Source organism: Podarcis erhardii, assembly GCF_964252035.2.
Source record: "Podarcis erhardii genome assembly, chromosome: 17".
Classification (NCBI taxonomy): domain Eukaryota; kingdom Metazoa; phylum Chordata; class Lepidosauria; order Squamata; family Lacertidae; genus Podarcis; species Podarcis erhardii.
Window position 1 is genome coordinate 10,039,556 of NC_138515.1, and position 19,001 is coordinate 10,058,556.

General features: G+C 46.1%; 2 protein-coding genes across 2 annotated transcripts in view; one reads left to right on the plus strand and one right to left on the minus strand.

Moving 5' to 3' along the window:
- Positions 1–19,001, plus strand: part of AICDA (activation induced cytidine deaminase) — a gene marked incomplete at its 3' end in the record, with an annotated part of 147,154 nt that overhangs the window by 86,492 nt on the left and 41,661 nt on the right. The gene's annotated exons all lie outside the window — the stretch shown is intronic.
- Positions 1–19,001, minus strand: part of LOC309332068 (ovostatin-like) — a 58,368-nt gene that overhangs the window by 29,283 nt on the left and 10,084 nt on the right. Inside the window, exons 8-18 of the mRNA XM_081844786.1 lie at positions 17,641–17,752; positions 14,493–14,607; positions 14,256–14,365; positions 12,364–12,522; positions 10,251–10,469; positions 9,005–9,062; positions 7,091–7,248; positions 5,867–6,016; positions 4,058–4,225; positions 3,308–3,443; positions 1,756–1,873 (exon numbers count right to left, since the gene is read on the minus strand). Of these exons, the coding sequence (XP_081700912.1) occupies positions 1,756–1,873; positions 3,308–3,443; positions 4,058–4,225; positions 5,867–6,016; positions 7,091–7,248; positions 9,005–9,062; positions 10,251–10,469; positions 12,364–12,522; positions 14,256–14,365; positions 14,493–14,607; positions 17,641–17,752 (1,503 nt within the window). The remainder of the gene's footprint in view (positions 1–1,755; positions 1,874–3,307; positions 3,444–4,057; positions 4,226–5,866; positions 6,017–7,090; positions 7,249–9,004; positions 9,063–10,250; positions 10,470–12,363; positions 12,523–14,255; positions 14,366–14,492; positions 14,608–17,640; positions 17,753–19,001) is intronic.

Here is a 19,001-nt window from a genome sequence, read left to right on the forward strand (position 1 = left end):
ATGTTCTTATGGTGTTGGATTAAGTTGAAATCCACATCACTTTAAAAATTTTTAAAAAACCACTCTGCCTACTGCAGCAGGCTACACCTTATGTACAGTGGATGCTCGGGGTTGCGAACGTGATCCGTGCGGGAAGCACGTCCGCAACCCGCAGCGCCACGTCTGCGCATGTGCGGGTTGTGATCTGGTGCTCCTGCGCATACGCAAAGCGTGGTTCAGCGCTTCTGCACATGCACCGAAACCCGGAAGTAACCTGTTCCGGTACGTCCGGGTTTGGCGCAGTGCGCAACCCCAAATCACACAACCTGAAGCATCTGTAAGCTGAGGTATGACTGTAGTGTTCTTGCTAACCCGCTTCTGATAGTTGGAGAAAGACAGGACCCTCAAAAACATATCCTGTTTTTGGATAGCAGAAGGGGTGGGGGAAGCAACATGACCTTGCAAGGACTATGGTAAGTCCAGAGTTACAGCAGATGCAAAAATCATTTGGTTTGCAGCATAGAAACTCTGCTAGCGGGGAGCATCAAAGAGAATTGAGGGAATTGCGTATGTTTAGCCTGGTAAAGAAGAGACTGAGAGGAGATATGATAGCCATCTTCAAATAGCTAAGAGGCTGTCAACGTGGAGGATGGAGCAGGCTTGTTTTCTCCTGCTCCAGAGGCTAGGACCCAAATCTATGGCTTCAAGTTACAAGGAAGGAGAGTCAGACTAAATATCAGGAAGAACTTTATGACAATAAGAGCTGATTGGCAGTGGAATAGACTCCCACTCCTTCCTTGAAGGTTTTTAAGCAGGTGTTTAAGCAGGTAATCTGCCATGCATGATTTTCTTGAGATTCCTGCATTTCAGGGAGTTGGGCTAGATGACCCTCAGGGTCTTTTCCACCTCTACAATTCTAGGATTCTATAAACAGAATCAAACCTGTGCAGAAATTGCCAGACAGGGCAGTGAAAGGCCTTATGTGGTTTGCATAATACAATCTTGTTTGCAAGACTCAGAATATGCACTGAACCCAGGGAATGTCATTCCCAGCTAGAGCTGTTCCCAAGATTTTGATAGATCTCGGGCAATGTACCCTCAGAAGCACCCTTTTAACTTGAAAGAGGAATGACACGCAAGGAGGAGGGATCAGGAAGAGGGATTCTGTGGCCCACTAGATGTTGCTGGACTCCCAACTCCAATTAGCCCCGGTCAGCATAGCCACTGTAGTCCAAAAACATCTGGAGGGCCACAGGTTAACCACCCCTGGGGTAGAACCAGGGATGGTTGAATCTGCCAATTTTGCTTCTCTCAGGTTTTCGTTTTCCCAATCTTAAATCCAGTTCCCCACATGCCTACATCATTTTATTATTTTTAAAAAAAGTCTTTATGAAAATCCACCAGCATTTTGGTGCAAATTTCTCTTACACGCAGCTTTGTATGCAATCTTGCCAAATATATCATATTTTTTTTTGCAAAGCATATTTCCCCTAATCTGACGCATTCTTCTAAGTTACATTTACTGATACATGCATTTTTATACATGGGTGGAGAACTTCACTGCAAAATTTGGAGACGTGCAAATTCTGAAGGATGACTTTGTTTTGCATATTGCTTCAGAAAGTGAGAATTAGCTATATTCACCTTTAAATGCAAAGTAAAACAGTATCCTCCCTCCTCCCCAGGTAGAACAAACTGGGTGTTGGCCAACTCTGGATACTCATTGTTCTTTGAAAAATCTTTGGCCAATGCCAATAACAGCCAATGTCAACTCACCCAATATCAAACAGTTCCCATATCCAAGTTTCAGGGAAGAACCTCCGAACAGTCTCAATAACTCTATCTCGAGATACATCTCCTGAAGGAGGTGGTGGCGGTGGCGGTGGCGCAGATTCTAAAACAATAAGAAAGGATATCTGGACTCCTAGTTCTATGAATTTGCAGCGGTAAGTGGCAGGACACAGGAGCAGCTACATTATCCCCTATGCAAAAAAAATCTGTAGACATTAATCTTGCTTGGTCTGAGAAGGAGTTGTGCCTGTTTTGGACCATGCTCTGGCTTACTTCGATGACTATCCAGCTCCCCTGGGTCCCAGAAACCAACATCCTGGAGCCTAACCCTTCCTGTGTAATGACATCAGTTATATGGAGCAAGTGCTGGAAAATGCTCAGCAAAATGGCAGATATGACATGGGGAAGGTGTAAGTTCTGGAAATAGAAGAGTGTGCTGTGCCTGGGGGTAACCCAAGTAACGCGGTCCAGGTCTGGTCCCAAATCCAAGGGTTCTGCGAGGAGTCAATCTGACAGGGCCAAAGCAGGACACGAGGCAGGAAACCAGGCAAGGTCAGGCACAGGATCACAGGCAGGTTCTGGCAAACAGCAACGTTGCTCCTGCAACCTGGGGTGGGGTCCAGCAGCCTTTTATCTCTGTCAGGGTAACAGCCGGTCCTGATCCTCCAGTGACTCACCTCCCTGTCTCGCCCGAAGGCAAGCACTCCTCCTGCGAGTACTCAGGCCTCTCCTTCTCTCAGACCTGAGTCTCTGCAGCTCGGGAGATGTTGGTGGGTTACTAGACCCAGAGGCCGCCTCAGCCTCTCCTAACCCAACTGGTAGTGGAGCAGCTGTAAGTGATTGCCCAGCTGAAGGCAACGAGGTAATCCCCGCATCTGGAGCCAGGACAGGCTCAGGCCCCTGACTCGGCCCAGCTGGTGTTTGTTGCAGGGGAACCTTTGCAGACTGGGGCTATTCAGAATCAGGCCCCAGACTGGGTTCAGATGCCACCTGGGGCAAAGGATCTGGTGCGGACTGAGACTCCTCTGGCTCCGAGTCCGAGCCCTAGTCCCAGGCCATCACAAAGAGGGAATGACACAGGGCCACGACTGGACCTAATGGTCAGGGGTCTCTTTACCTTTACCTACCAGAACCCCAGGCAACTTGTCTGGAATAAACTTTGGCTGGTTCACTTTCATCCAGTCCAAAACTGCTGCCACATGCCGATTCAGAACTTCCACTACCTCCATCTACATATGGTTGACACCAAACTTCAGGTGACATCTCCAAGCAACTTCATGCAGATGTGAAAAAGCCTGTGAGATGCAACAGGCTTCTGGCACAGGGCAGAACAGCAGTTCCCCATTGCTACCTTCTGGAACCGACTCACTAGGTAAGCCCAGAATAGTAAGCCCCCCCTCCTATCCCAAAAAGGCACTCCAGAAGGAAACCATGCTGAATGGTAGCAAAAGCTGAGGAAAAGTTCAGGATATCCTGCAGTTCTACACTTCATTCTCCATCTAACATTACGGGTTTGCACCATCCCCACCCAAATTACCTGCAAAGATAGGGCCAGATGTGGTTCTGGCAAAAAAATCAGATGACTCCTCAAAAGGCCGAAAAGGACCACGGCCACTGGAGCATATAACCGGTTGCCGAAGCCGGGAGTTGGTTACAAACTTTACACCTGTAGCCTGAATTTGAAAATAATAATAAATAGCTCAAGATTTTGCACAAATTCCTCTTTTTCTTAATATTACTATCATCTCCATTATTTCTTTATTTAGATCATTTCTTCCTAGGGATAGGCGGATCTGTCAATTTCAGATTCTCTCTCTTTCTCATATTTCTAATCTTAAATTCTCCACATTTCTAAATGATTGCAACTTTTGAAAAAATATTTCTCATGAAAATTAATCAACAACTTAGTTTGAATCTCTCCTTATTTTATATGCCGTTTTTGCCTAATATAAACATATTTGCAAAACAGTTTACACCCGTTCTCCTCCTTGACCACGTTCCAGCTCTACGCCACTTGATTCCTCTATAGGTCAGCTGATTGAGTCATATGGGTCTCCTGCTGAGTCACCTGACACTTTGCCCACTTTGGAATGTATAGCCTTTAAATATTCCAAGCTCCATTTCATTGACTGCTTTGTAATTTGAAAGCTAGTTAGAAAGCTAGTAAAGTGGAATCTTGCTGAGAATCACTAAAAAAAAATACCCTCCAAAACACTATTGAGAATGGAGATGGTTAGACATTTCTTTTCTCTTAACTGCTCACAAAAGAACTATGTGCAAGACTTACTCTTATTTCTCCATAGATATCTGGTCCATAGTTGAAGTTAGCAGGAACATAATACAAGCCATCATGAAATATGTTGTCCGGTGGAATGCAAGGCTCTTGCGGATCATCCTCTAGGTTGATCCCATTGAAGTAGTAACCAAACATATCATAGCTAAGGAGACTGTAGACCTAAGAAAGAGAAACCAGTGCAGAAGTCTGTTACAAACAGGGCTAAAAATAAAATGAAATTCTAGACACAGACACTGAAATTTTGTGTCACAAATGACTGAAATGTTCAGCCTGCACAGGGTGAGACTCGTACTTGCCTTGGAAGATTCCATATTGTACAACCTTGGTTTTTAGTAGGGCTGCCATACACCCAAGAATCGGGCTGCAAAAATGGCGGCTGAGTGGATTTTTGCTGAATCAGCAAAATATCCGGAAAACCTATCCGGAAAACCTGGCCATATTTTTCTGGGGGGAGGGGGGATTTTCACTTTTGGGAATATGACAACCCTAACTTTTAGTGTATCCCTTACAGAAGTTGTGAGGAGAACCTAAGCTTACAGGGTTAAACAGCTCAGAGTGTACGCACTGCCCACTGTTGGGAGGAGGGAGACCCTGCGTCATTTCCGAGTGTCTCCAGTCTTTGTTTTTTTTCTCTACTTTCGCTTTTGAGGAGAGAGGACGTGTTTTTCATGATGCTGTTCGCTGTGATAGATAATGGATAGTCTGCTGTAAATAAACTGCTTCTAGCTGCTAATATCCTGAGTGGACTTTATTCTAGCACACTGAAGAAAGCTCTGAAGAAGCTTTGCAGCTTTCTCTTGCTGCTGCGTAAACTCTGCGTTTTTTTTGCTCAGAGCCTTTGGAATGTGGCCTTTGAAGTCCAGCAGAGCTGCGTAGCCGAAGTGGGCTGGACGCCAGGACTTATCTGAGCAATAAATCTACTATCCAAAAAGTGGCACATCAGCAAAGCAGAAGTTTCTGTTATAAACATCTCTGCTGCCCTTGCAACCTCTCAGCCAACCCTTTGTCATCCTGGTTGCCACTTAGGGTGGCAGGATGGGAGCAAGCAAAGACTCATACTCAGAGCAGGACAAAACATGTCTCTCGACTGGGGCACGAAAGCCCGAAAAATAGGCAGGTGGTGAGAAAGGTCTAGAAACGCCAGAGCTTGCGAATTCATCATGACTGAGTTTGGTCTTTCAAATTTCAGTGGCACCCTGTACAAGCCCCAAATTTGGTGCCCCCACCTCTCATATTCTGTTCTGCATGTGCACTGCGTCATACTTGCAGTGCCCTACAGCGCCCCCTTCAACTCGGTGGCCAGCCCCCTTCAACTCGGTGGCCCCTTCAACTCGGTGGCCAGCACAGGTCATGCTGCCCTAAATCCACCTCTGGCCATGGACTGACTCTGGAAGTGAGGGATTGCAGCCATAGACAGAGCAGGAGTGGGTTAGTTCAGCCCCCCTTCATCAAGAGTTCCCAGACTTGGAAAGCTCACAGGCAGAGGGAGGGGAGGAGATAGATGACATTAAGGGGGTTGCTAGGCAACCGGGAGGTAGAACCAGAAGAGCTGAAAGGGTTAAAATGCAACGGAAGTCCAAAAGAGGAAGGACTGGACTTTGGTGCCCTTCATGCTGTGACAGGGGCAGAGACTCAGAATGACCAACTCATAGCTAAAAGCAGCAGGCTCAGAGCCATGTGGCATAAAACTGCCAGAGACTCATTAGTTCTTATTGGGGCTTGCTTGCCTGCCTGAGATCATTACACTCAGCATGCAAGATTCAGTCTGGGCACAAACAGGGAGGTGGCTTTTGCTCTTACACTTTCAGGTGACAATTCTGTCTCTGGCTTCAAGAGAAGAACACTCTGGTCCACAGCTCGCAGAGCACAGTGGGAGTTGGCAGCAGCTTTGACATCAAGGCTGACATTTGAAGCTGGAAGAGCTTCCTTCACGGAGAATTGGAGGCTGACCTGAAATCAAGTATAAAACATTTAAAGGGTTAATTTCATGGGAAGGCCAACTGATTTCTAGATGACCTTAATATAAAGCCTTCTTTCCATCATAGACTCTTAGAAAGCCACCGTACTTAGATTGACACACCTGTTGTGATCTATTGTGTTACACTGGGTTTGTTTCACTTATCAGTAGGGGCTTCCTGTATAGCTGAATAGGAAAATGAATTATGGAGTGGGGCACATTTATTTCATCTTCTAGCTGAAATGCTTGTTGGAACTGCTGGCTAGTCCCCAGGCTATGAAACATCATCAGGGAGGGAGGCATGCTGATGCTGAGAGGGATTGTTAGACAACCACTAAACACTTATCCTCATATTCTGCTGTAAGCCATACAACTTCCATACAATGAGCAAACTTCTGAAATTCCAGAAGACCAAAAAGAAACTAAAGCTTAACTCATCCAGCTTTTCAAGGAGCTTTCCTAAAAACAAATTGCCATGTTCCACATAACACCGGTCTTGAAAGACCTACATTGGCTCCCAGTACACACAATTCAAGCACAATTCAAAGTGTTGTTGTTGACCTTTAAAGCCCTAAACGGCCTCGGTCCAGTATACCTGAAGGAGCGTCTCCACCCCCATCGTTCTGCCCGGACGCTGAGGTCCAGTGCCGACGGCCTTCTGGTGGTTCCCTCATTGCAAGAAGCAAAGCTACAGGAAACCAGGCAGAGGGCCTTCTCAGTGGTGGCACCCGCCCCGTGGAACGCCCTCCCATCAGATGTCAAAGAGATAAACAACTACCTGACATTCAGAAGACATCTTAAGGCAGCCCTGTTCAGGGAAGTTTTTAATGTGTGATATCTTAGTGTATTTTTGGTCTTTGTGGAAGCCGCTCAGAGTGGCTGGGGAAACCCAGCCAGATGGGCGGGGTACAAATAAATTATTATTATTATTATTATTATTATTATTATTATTATTATTATTGACAGCACGCAACCCCAGAGTCGTCTGCGACTGGACCTAACAGTCAGGGGTACCTTTACCTGCATATGAAGTGTTTTGCAGTTCTTACCTCATTGCGTTATCTTACCTTATTGTGGAAGCACTTTTCTATCTCAAATCTGGCAGTATCAGCAACCACCTCCCTCTCAGGATGTAGAGTATAGACCAGCAACGTGGCAACGGGAGCCATGTTTGCATCGACAGAAAGTGAGATGTAAAAGCGGCCTTTGGAAGCTGCCAAATCATCTGCATGGAGAACAATGAGAGACAAGCTGGAATCCTCAGCCTGAAACACAAGGCTCCTGGCAGAGGGCTTTGAGAGAAGACAATAAAGAGGCTTGCACACTTACAAAATTTACACTGCCTCAACAGACTCAATCACCGTTCAGGATCATGGTATACAAATATAATAAATAACCAATGGGGCTTTTAAAAAAAGAATGTACCGGTATGTGGTGGGGCAAGAATTTGACACACGAGCACATTTTGCAAGCAAAATCAAGGCAGACATTTCACCTACATTCTTCCTATACCCAGAGCTACGGTGGCTCATCCAGTTTTTCCGCCTGAGGCAAAATGGGAACGTGCTGTCCTTGCTGCCTCCCCCCTGCCAACCTCTACCTATGCCTCACTTACCAGGGTCATGTGGTGGTGGATTCCAGTGAAGTCTCATGAGATCTCGCTAGAAGCCACTGCCATTTCTGTTGGGCACCAGTGTGTGCGGTGCCCTGGGGGACTCACCACCTGAAGCAGCTATCTCAGTCTGCCCCATGGGCGGGCTGGCACAAATGAGAGGCACAAATACAAGATGGGTGACACCTGGCTTGAGAGCAGTACATGTGAAAAGGATCTAGGAGTCTTGGTTGACCACAAACTTGACATGAGCCAACAGTGTGACGTGGCAGCTAAAAAAGCCAATGCAATTCTGGGCTGCATCAATAGGAGTATTGCATCTAGATCAAGGGAAGTAATAATGCCACTGTATTCTGCTCTGGTCAGACCTCACCTGGAGTACTGTGTCCAGTTCTGGGCACCACAGTTCAAGAAGGACACTGACAAACTGGAACGTGTCCAGAGGAGGGCAACCAAAATGGTCAAAGGCCTGGAAATGATGCCTTATGAAGAACGGCTAAGGGAGCTGGGCATGTTTAGCCTGGAGAAGAGGAGGTTAAGGGGTGATATGATAGCCATGTTCAAATATATAAAAGGATGTCACATAGAGGAGGGAGAAAGGTTGTTTTCTGCTGCTCCAGAGAAGCGGACATGGAGCAATGGATCCAAACTACAAGAAAAAAGATTCCACCTAAACATTAGGAAGAACTTCCTGACAGTAAGAGCTGTTTGACAGTGGAATTTGCTGCCAAGGAGTGTGGTAGAGTCTCCTTCTTTGGAGGTCTTTAAGCAGAGGCTTGACAACCATATGTCAGGAGTGCTCTGATGGTGTTTCCTGCTTGGCAGGGGGTTGGACTCGATGGCCCTTGTGGTCTCTTCCAACTCTATGATTCTATGACCCAGAGCCTCTAACATATGGTACCTCCCTCCAAGAAATAAATCACCTTGGGGAAGAGAGATGGAGTAGCAGCCAGATAAGGTTTCAAAGGCTGGAGGGTCCCAGATTATTGCCAAGCAGGGGAAAACAAAGAAACTGCTGATGTGGGGGCAATATGGTACCCCACTGAAGAGGAGTCTAATACCCTAAGGTTCTACTGTGGAACGAGGCAACGAGTTGGCACTCCAGGAACAGTTTTTCCAAGATCAGCCCTATAGTGTAGTCCAATTTGGAAACCAATGAAGAAAGGCTCTCAATGTTTTGGGCATATTGGACCTGAATTCTTGCCAACAATAGCTAAGAGCAGAATGAGGGGCAACAACAGCTGTGAACAGGTACAAGAAAACACACACAACAGTAGGAGGGGGTTTACAGACCCTTTCGTACCCTTCAAAATGGCCGTTTTCATGAGGAAAACCAAACACCACAAAATTTTGGCACAGCGCTACTTACCACGACTGAGGGTGACAACCTTTCTGCCTGAGTTTATAATTTTGTTCTTCACCAGTACCTGTGTACACCAAGAGGGAAATGAGCAATAGGCAGTGTAACTCAAGGGCGTGGGAGAAGTATGGTTCAAAAAAATCGCTTCACAGCAGAATCTCAAATTATGAATACAAGTTTGGAAGCCCTTTGATATTTTGAAATGTATCAAAACTAATTTCTCTTCTGTTCAGTGAATCCTTATCCACCTTGTACAAAATATATTAATGATCGTGCACACACAAAATCCTGCAATGTTCACCGTGCAGAAGTTGCCACCTGTCCTCATGTCACTCAGTAACTATGGCCCATAGTGGCAGTGGTGGAATTCCTGATAGTTCTTATCCTTTTGAGCAAGGGAATCAGTTGTTCTGAGCTCAGCACACTCAGTGTTTTATCAGTGCATATCTGTAACCTGGCTGGGGGGTGGGGGATATATAAACTGATATATATTGAGATATGAGAAAAATTAGGAAAACTTCAAAACTCATTCCAGCTTTGGAGCATGGAGCATTAAACCTGCATTCAGAATGAATTTCACCGTTTTCCTAGTTTTTTAAATGTCTTTTTATATAAAAAAAGGAAATGTTAACCATGCACGATCATCTTCTAGTTAAATCAGAATTCAGGAAGAGTGCAGAGAAAAACCAATGATACAGAATGGGGGAAATCTACTCATCCGGCTTTGCCACAACTGAACCCAGCTGGGAGTGACGTGGTGGCTTGGGTGCCCGCAGGCTCTGCGCTGCCCCAAAAGGTCCGCCCGCCGCCTCCCCCTCAGCTGTAGGGTGGCTGAGTGGGAGGAGGCAGGCAGATTCTTCGAAGGCCCAGTGGAGCGTCCTGCCCTGGCTAGCACCGCCCCCTAGGCGACTGGCCCCGCCCCTAGCCACAGGGCATTTGCGCTGCCCCAGGTGCCTGATCGGCTTGCTCCGCCACTGGCTCTGCATTGGTTCAAATGCTTTGGGAACACATTTTTGCCACAGAACTGTTTACAATAATCATTCTTGAAAAAGATTTCATTGAAACAAGTCAGGTAGCTTAATAAAAATTCCTTCTCGACATCTGTTTATGGGTCACATACCTCCTTTTGCATTTTGGTGGGGCCCTCTGTTTGTTTGATCTTCTTTCTTTTTTTTTTGCAGGCATATGTCCCCCCCACCCCCAATAAATACTTCCATGTCAAATAAAGAAAACTGAGCAGCTCTTTGATACTTACAAAGAAATAGAAGGTTGCAGTGTTCCTTCCTTTTATATTCAGGCTGTAGGAGACTTTGATTCTGCTGACCTGGTCGCACGGCAACTCTCCTGGCACTTGGTGTATCTTCACAAAACTATCTGTTCTGGAGTAGAAGCGCTGGACTGAATGATAGGCCTCTGGATAGTAGGGTAATAACCAGCCATCACTGTTGCAATTGTCATTGGGTTTATATATTAGCTGTAGGCAATGGGGAAGGGAGGGCAGAGGGGAGGAAGATGTAGAAATCAGCTCATCACATTATTTCTCTATGGGAAATTGGATAAGTCAGGGTCATTGGAAGCCTTCAGATTACAAGCTGCAAATAGGGACACACAGCTTTTGTGACTGATTTGTTATTTTTTTGTTTTTTTAATTGAATTTAGATACTGCCCTCGAGCCGGGGGTCCCAGGGCGGTTCACAGAATAAAATCAAGATATAAACCCACGAAAACAACAACCCAATAGGCCCCCCACCCCCAAACCCCCACATTTTAAAAGGGCATGGGATGTAAATCAGATCAATCAAAGGCCTGGTTAAAAAGGAATGTTTTTGCCTGGCGCCTAAAGGTGTATAATGAAAGCGCCAGGCAAACTTCCCTGGGGAGAGCATTCCACAGAGAGGGAGCCACTGCAGAGAAGGCCCTGTTCCCGTGTTGCCACCCTCCGGACCTCTCAAGGAGGAGGCATATGAAAGAGAGCCTCAGAGGTTTATCTCAGGGTCCAGGTAGGTTCATATGGAAAGAGGTGGTCCTTGAGGTATTGCAGTCCTGAGCCATTTAAAGCTTTATAGGTCAAAACCAGCACGTGGAATTGGACCTGGAAACTAATTGGTAGCCAGTGTGGTTGAACCAGAATGCTCAAACCGTCTTGCTCCGGTGAGCAAGCTGGCCGCTGAATTCTGCACTAGCTGAAGTTTCCAAATCGTCTTCAGAGGCAGCCCTACGTATAACACATTGCAGTAATCTAACCTAGAGGTTGCCAGAGCATAGACAACAGTAGTTAGGCTATCCCTGTCCAGATAGGGGTGTAGCTGGGCCACCAGCCAAAGCTGATGGAAGGCACTCGGAGGCTACTGAGGCCACCTGAGCCTCAAGCAACAGCAAAGGATCCAGAAGATACCGTGTTTTTCTGTGTATAAGACAATGCTTTTTGCTAAAAGAAATTAGGCAAAAATTGGGAGTCGTCTTATACATGGATAGTGAATGCAGAGGGGGGCGCACGTGTGATTAATGGCAGCAGCAAGCAGGAGATTGGCAGTGGCGATTGGGCGGGTGATTGGGGGCTGCAGCAAGACCTGGTGGCAATTGGCTGTAGCTGCGGCAAGTGGGCGGGTGGGCTGTTGGTGGCAGCTAGCAGGTAGACAATTGGTGGTTGCGGCGAGGTGTGCGATTGGCAGTGGTTGTGGCAAGCGATCAGCAGTGGTGGGCAGGCGGGTAAGTGATTGGCGGAGGTGACCTCCCCCACCCCCCGACAAAGCTACACAACTTGATTTCTTAATTTTGGGTTTAAAAAAATAGGGGTCGTCTTATACATGGGGGCGTCTTATACACGGAAAAATACGGTAGTTACTTAAAGGGGACAGTTCTCTAGTCCTGGACTTGGGTACTAGCTACCTATTACATGTAAAGGGAAAGGGAAAGGGACCCCTGACCATTAGGTCCAGTCATGACTGACTCTGGGGTTGCGGCGCTCATCTCGCTTTATTGGCCGAGGGAGCCGGCGTACAGCTTCCGGGTCATGTGGCCAGCAGGACTAAGCTGCTTCTGGCGAACCAGAGTAGCACACGGAAACGCCGTTTACCTTCCCGCTGGAGCGGTACCTATTTATCTACTTGCACTTTGACGTGCTTTCGAACTGCTAGGTTGGCAGGAGCAGGGACTGAGCAACGGGAGCCCACCCCATCGCAGGGATTCAAACCGCCAACCTTCTGATCGGCAAGTCCTAGGCTCTCTGGTTTAACCCACAGAACCACCCGCACCCACCTATTACATGTAAACATGTGCAATACAGCACTGGCACCTTTAAGAAAAGAGAAAGGAGGAGAGGTGTTTGGAGAAGTGTGCAATAGCCCTGGCTTCTGTCGGTCACTTACTCTGAGAGAGATATCTGAACTAAAGAACGTTGAGGTATCAATACAAAACTCAGCGGTGCCGTTTCCATTGGTGCTGTAGTTGCCCACATTTTTGTTGTTGACATGTAGTTGGACAATCTCATTTCCAAGGGGAGAGTCATCAACATCAACCAGTTTTATCTGAAGGAGAAGGAAAAGCCCAGAAGCATCAGTGGCTCATCTCTGACTCAGCAATGCTCTCCAAAACCAAGGCTTTATCTTGCAGAGTGATCCTGAACCCTAGCTAAGGAGCAGAGGTACGAAGCGACCACCACACCTGAAGGCCTGTCACCTTGCAGAAGTTGGGTGGCATTTAAAATTGAGAGAATAATATAATAATAATTTATTATTTGTGCCCCGCCCATCTGGCTGGGTTTCCCCAGCCACTCTGGGCGGCTTCCACAAAGACCAAAAATACACTAATATGTCATACATTAAAAACCTCTCTGAACAGGGCTGCCTTAAGATGTCTTCTGAATGTCAGGTAGTTGTTTATCTCTTTGACATCTGATGGGAGGGCGTTCCACAGGGCGGGTGCCACCACCGAGAAGGCCCTCTGCCTGGTTCCCTGTAGCTTTGCTTCTCGCAATGAGGGAACAGCCAGAAGGCCCTCAGTGCTGGACCTCAGCATCCTGGCAGAACGATGGGGGTGGAGATGCTCCTTCAGGTATACTTGAGAAATCAGAGGGACATTTGATCCAGTGGATCCAAAGCCAATGGCAGCCTGCCTCCAAACACAATATTTTGGAAGGAGCAGCAGGGGTCTCTATAGAAGCGGACATTTCACTGCCTACCCACCCACCCATCAAGCAGCAAAGATCAGGGAATTAGGACTGAACTGTTTATTTTGGTTTCCCCAACATTTCTCATGGGTTTCACACGAGGAAGAACCTTCAGGTTAATGTTGATAACTACAGAGTAAATTTCAAATTTTCAGAATGCTTGAACTGGAGATTTTCCAGCTTGCTCATACTCCTAGTATTCTACAAGAGCTCTCAGTTTCACGGTTTATTTAGGAAAAAACAATAAATCCTTATTCCCTCTCTGTTGAAGGGGATGTGGGAATCTTGAAACTTATTTCCATGCTTGGTGGGAATGTAAAAATCGTTCATACGTTCTGGACCAGGGTCTTTGATATTATTTTTATAATTGTTAAACAACCTCTCTCACCAAATCCAGATTTAGCCCTGCTTTCGTTAAGCATAGATTCTAGCCTCACTATTTGACATAAAGATTTGTGGGGCATGTTTTTGGAAATCTCAGGCTGAGCTACCCCTTGAGGTTCAACATCATTCGGGATGTGGCTATCACAGAGTGACTAACAAGGCTTAGAAGGGTAGTAAAACTACCTCAGTTGAATTCTGGTCTCCTTTCTTTTAATATGTAAGGGAAGAAGATAACAATTGCCTCCCACCAACTTCTCAAATATGTCTTAAGAATATGCTTGAAATGACACTACATATTCAATTTAATTTTTTTGTAGATATTGTATCCCATAACTAGACTTGTACCCAGTTGTTGTTTTCAAGAGTTTTATTATTTTGGAAAACAAAAAATTCGTAGTAAAAAGAAGCTCTCAGATTCACTTCAGATTTCATGAAATCTAGGGACAACCTGGGGATCTGTAGGACAGTCGTAATGTTTGTTACTAGACTTTATTAGATATTTCGCCTGTGCAAATCTGTTTATGTCCCACCCTGCATTTACTTAAAACTTCCCTTCAGCTGAAATTTCAGTGGCAAATGTGGTTTTGTTTCTCAGTTAGAAAGGCATTCCTTCAGTTTCGCTGTTTCACTCCTAAAAGAGATGAAATTTAGTCACTCATCTCTAGATATAGGCATTTAGGCTGGGTCATACTCAGCTTCTCATTTTACCTGACCACAATAGGGGATCCCCCTTTTATAGTCCCGGTCCATATTCTGAAATGTCACAGTCCCCAGTATCCGAGAAACTGAAATGTAGGCTGAACGTTCACTCTGTATCCCTGTGCAAGAGTCCAAGAACAAACATAATTAGCTCACTAATATGAAATAAACTATCCTAAATATTTTCATGGCTGCTGTTTATTTATCTTCCCAGCAGTCTCTTTTTGATTACGTGGAAGGGTTTACCTGTTCCTTTCTCAGTGACGATGGCTTTCACATCTAGGTTCATCCAGTACCCTGAACGATTAAGCTCAAAAGTCTTGGAACTGAAGACATGGGCAAGGCAGCCATCTTTGCCCAGCTGAAAAAGAGGAGGGGTAAGGAATCCAACACGAGAATGAAAATTAATTGGTGTTGCTTAAATTTGGCCCAATGCCATTGATTACAATAGAAACAGCTTCCAAGAAGACACTGTGTTTTAATGCATGCCAGATGTCTGAATATGATTCAGGGTGTCCCCCTACTTAGATTGATATTCGCTATTGATCTCCTGGAGCCATGCCCAGTCATTGCAGCATCCCTAAGAGAGCTGAGTTTGAAGGCAACATGTTGGCCCTCCATTTCCCGTGGACCAGCTCCAAGTATTGTTTCCCATGTGTGCTTTTGCTTAAATTATCCAATATCCATTTGGAAGATTTTGGCAGGAGTGGCTATAGCCCTGTTCACACAGCTATAGCTCTGCTAGAACTGCTTCCACAACTTCAATGGAAGATCTGAAAGGTGCCCATGGACAGCTTCAAAGGCCCTGCAGACATGATTCAATTCCCGCGCCTATGTTCAGTTGGCTCATTGAGAAAAATTGAATGCATGCTCTATCCTTTGCTCCTAAGTTCCTCAAGCCAAGGCAGTCCTAAAAAAAAGCAACATCTTCCTCTTCATGCAGTATCCAATGTATGCTGGAAATTGCTTCTGGAAGCCCACCATTAATAAATTAGAGAAGTATCAGAGGTCTTTAAATCAATACAAGCCAACTTTCCTTATCTTTGCAGTTTTCTCTCCCAGATTTCTTCCCCTTCCCCTGGGCTGCTCTTTCCCACAACCCTCATGTCCATATCTGGCCCTTTGGCCCCCTGCCATCTCAGACATGTATTCTCATAGCTTCCTACTTCTTCTGTCACAGCATCTCTTGATCCTACTGTCTGCTCTTATCTCCTCTCCGGGATTCAGGGGAAGCTCAGCCAAGAACAGCTTCCAGGCCATTAGAGTGCTTTAACCAATTACTGCCACCGCCACATGAATACCCAATAAGCTTCAGACTGAACTTTATGACTTATGACACCATTACTCCACAAGGAAGAATACAGTAGGAAAATGATCCCACTCCACAAATCCCCAGTCTACTGGATTCCATGGCCCCGGCTTTGTGCCTCGGCCCAGTATACCTAAAGGAGCATCTCCACCCCCATCGTTCTGCCCGGACGCTGAGGTCAAGCGCTGAGGGCCTTCTGGTGGTTCCCTCATTGCGAGAAGCAAAGCTACAGGGAACCAGGCAGAGGGCCCTTTCGGTAGTGGCGCCCGCCCCGCATCAGATGTCAAAGAGATAAACAACTACCTGACATTCAGAAGGCATCTTAAGGCAGCCCTGTTCAGGGAAGTTTTTAATGTGTGACATCTTAGTGTATTTTTGGTCTTTGTGGAAGCTGCCCAGAGTGGCTGGGGAAACCCAGCCAGATGGGTGGGGTACAAATAAATTATTATTATTATTATTATTATTATTATTATTATTATTATTATGCAGTGACCCAGATACTTATTCATACAGGAAGGAACGCAAAAATCCTGGGGCTCTGTAGACCAATGAGGTGAGCTGTAGTCAATTCTAGGATGCAGCAATAAATGAAAAGCAAAAATGAGCACCAAGCAATGGCTCCTTATTCTTATGTCCCCGCATGCCCCCAGTTTTATGGAGCTCACATACAACAGACTGGAAAAGGAGGAGGCTAGCTCAGTTGATTAGTGTGGTGCAGGGGCATACGAAGTGGGGGGCGGAGGGGGCGGTCCAACCTGGGTGCCACTCGGGGGGGAGTGACAAGATGGCCCCTGCCTCCCCCCAGCTGTAGAGCGGCCAAGGGCGCGCACAGTAGGTATGGATGCCACGCGTGCGTACTCCATACGGGATGTCGCACATACGCAGTCTGTATGGGATACCGCACATGCGCAGTCCGTACAGGATGCCGCTCGCCCGGCAGCCCGTATGGATGCTCATATGGAAGGCGCATGCATGGCAGCCCATACGGAGTGTGCATGTGCAGCAGCTCGTACAGACGCCACGTAAGCGGCGCTCATATTGACTGTGCTCGCCCTCGGCCACTCTACAGCTGGGGGGAGGCAGGGGCCCTCTTTCCCTTATTTGGCGGGAAAGTCCCTTATACCAGCGCAGTGTCCCTCTGCTGTCCCTTATTGATGATGTCCCTTAAATTTCCTGGGTTTCAAAGGAAGCAGCTCCTCTCCCTCCCTCCCTCCCTTCCTGCCGGCCAGGGAGGAGGGAGGCTCCAACTGTGTTGCTTGGCTGCGTTGCTCACCCAATAAGGAGTCTAAGAATGACTGGGGGTGGTGGAGCTTGCATGCTTTGTGCTGATCAAATTGGCCGCATTGCCTGGGGACTCGCCTTTGCTCAGCGCTTCCCAGCAGAGAGGTGATGGTGGTTTTCCTTGCTGCATCCCCTTTGCTGGGTTGCTGCGTTGTGGGAACCACCGCTTGAGGCTTTGTTTGGCTGCTGGTTGACTAAAGTCCCTTATTTTGGCTGCTGGTCCCTTATTTTCAAATCTGTAAGTTGACAGCTATGTGTCACCCCCCCCCCAAAGTGGCACTCCATACGGGATGCCGCACACGCACACTCCGTATGGACATCGTGCATGCGCCACTGGGCGGTTCACCCCGCCCCTTGGCATCCCACCCTGGGTGCCGGAGAGGGATCCTCCGCCACTGGTATGGTGCTGATAATGCCAAGGTTGCGGGCTTGATCTCTGCATGGGACTGATGCATATTCCTGCACTGTGGGGAGTTGGACTAGATGACCCTTGTGGTCCCTTCCAACTCTACAATTCTGTGACTCTCTATGATCTGTCTCCTGGCAGCAAGTCTGTACACAGCTCCATCCCCACATGAGGGCAGGATAAGTAGTGTGGATATTACACTGGGCTGAGGTCTGCGGAGTATAATTCAAAGGCTTGGACAATGCAGCACTTTTGACTTCATTGCAAACTGGACTGCATCATTATTTGTGGAATAAATTTTTCTGACTGTGCAAAAAGGCCTAATGGGAAAGGGAAACAGGAGAAGACAATGGAGGGAGAAGGAGGACAGAAAAATGATAAGGAACTATGTATCTTACTTCTTTATTAACAGATTCACAGACCGGGTCCCTCTTGCAAGTTCCATAAAAGTTGAGATTTCTGCACACACTGAGCTGAGCTTTCCCCTCAACTGGCTGCCCATACGTATACCTAGAAGGGAAAGAAGCATACAGTATTTGAGAATAGATGGCCTAGACGTAAGAGCTACAAATACAGAAAGGACTACAGATTCACAGATGCATTTGAAATGTGTTTCCTCTGATAAATGCACCTCAGCAAATGTCAGCTGCCTTTGCATGCTGACATAAATTTTGTAGGCATCAGTTGATTCCTTACATAACCTTCCTTAAAGTGGTGGCTGGTAACATTTTGACTTGGTGGGGGCTGCAATTTTTAACCTTGCCGTTTTCATCGCAATATGACCTGTGCATTATTTATTTATGAAAGGGTGCCATTAATCATGTGCAGAGTACCATTGTCTCCTCCTTGCTGAAAAAGCATCAGTTATTCTCTGCACATCCATGGACACAGGAAGACTTTCCATGTAAGGGGGGGGCAAGTATGATTTTCAGACAAGATTGACTCCAAACTGCATATTTAGAACTTAAGCCATACCACGACATAAGTTTTTGAATTCATGCACTGTTTATACCTACACATCAATCACTAAAAAAATTAAGCAAATACTTTTAGAATGTGAAGGAAAAGGGTTTCCTGTTGCACGTGTTTTCTCTCCACCACAAAATTTATTTAACTATTCAGTACCCAAAACATCTTTTTCTCTAAATGGAGAAAACAATGGAGGCAGAAGGTGGGATACTGAGTTTGCACATACCCCTTCAAAATTTTATACATACATATATTTATACGCCGCCCACTCTGGGCAGCTTCCAACAGAATATTAAAAACATGATAAAACATCAAACATTAAAAACTTTTCTAAACAAAGCATTCCATCAACAAGCAAATAAATAAATGTTTCATTTGAGTACATCAGAGCACAGCAGAAAATATTTTCCATGCATATCTCTGTCTTAAAAATGTGAATAATCATTATAATTATCAGCTGCTGCTATGTCTGAGCTTTGGGAGAAGATCTCCCAGGTTTGGGGAAGGATGTGGAGTCATATCCAGATAGGTACAGAAACCAAGCTTTTTGTTTTCAAAATTCACTGATAAATTCACAAAAAAGCAAGCTCTAAATAATACTAACAGCATTTTCTTTCACCCCTCTCCATTCCAGATATTCTGAACTCAAGCTAGGGAAGGGGTCTGTTGGAAGCAGAGCCATAGATACCTTCTGAAAAAATGCTCTGGATTTGCATGTGGCTCACTTACTTTACTTACCTGACTCCACCCCACAGTTGCTGCAGCTTTTAATGAGTGAATGGAGGGAACT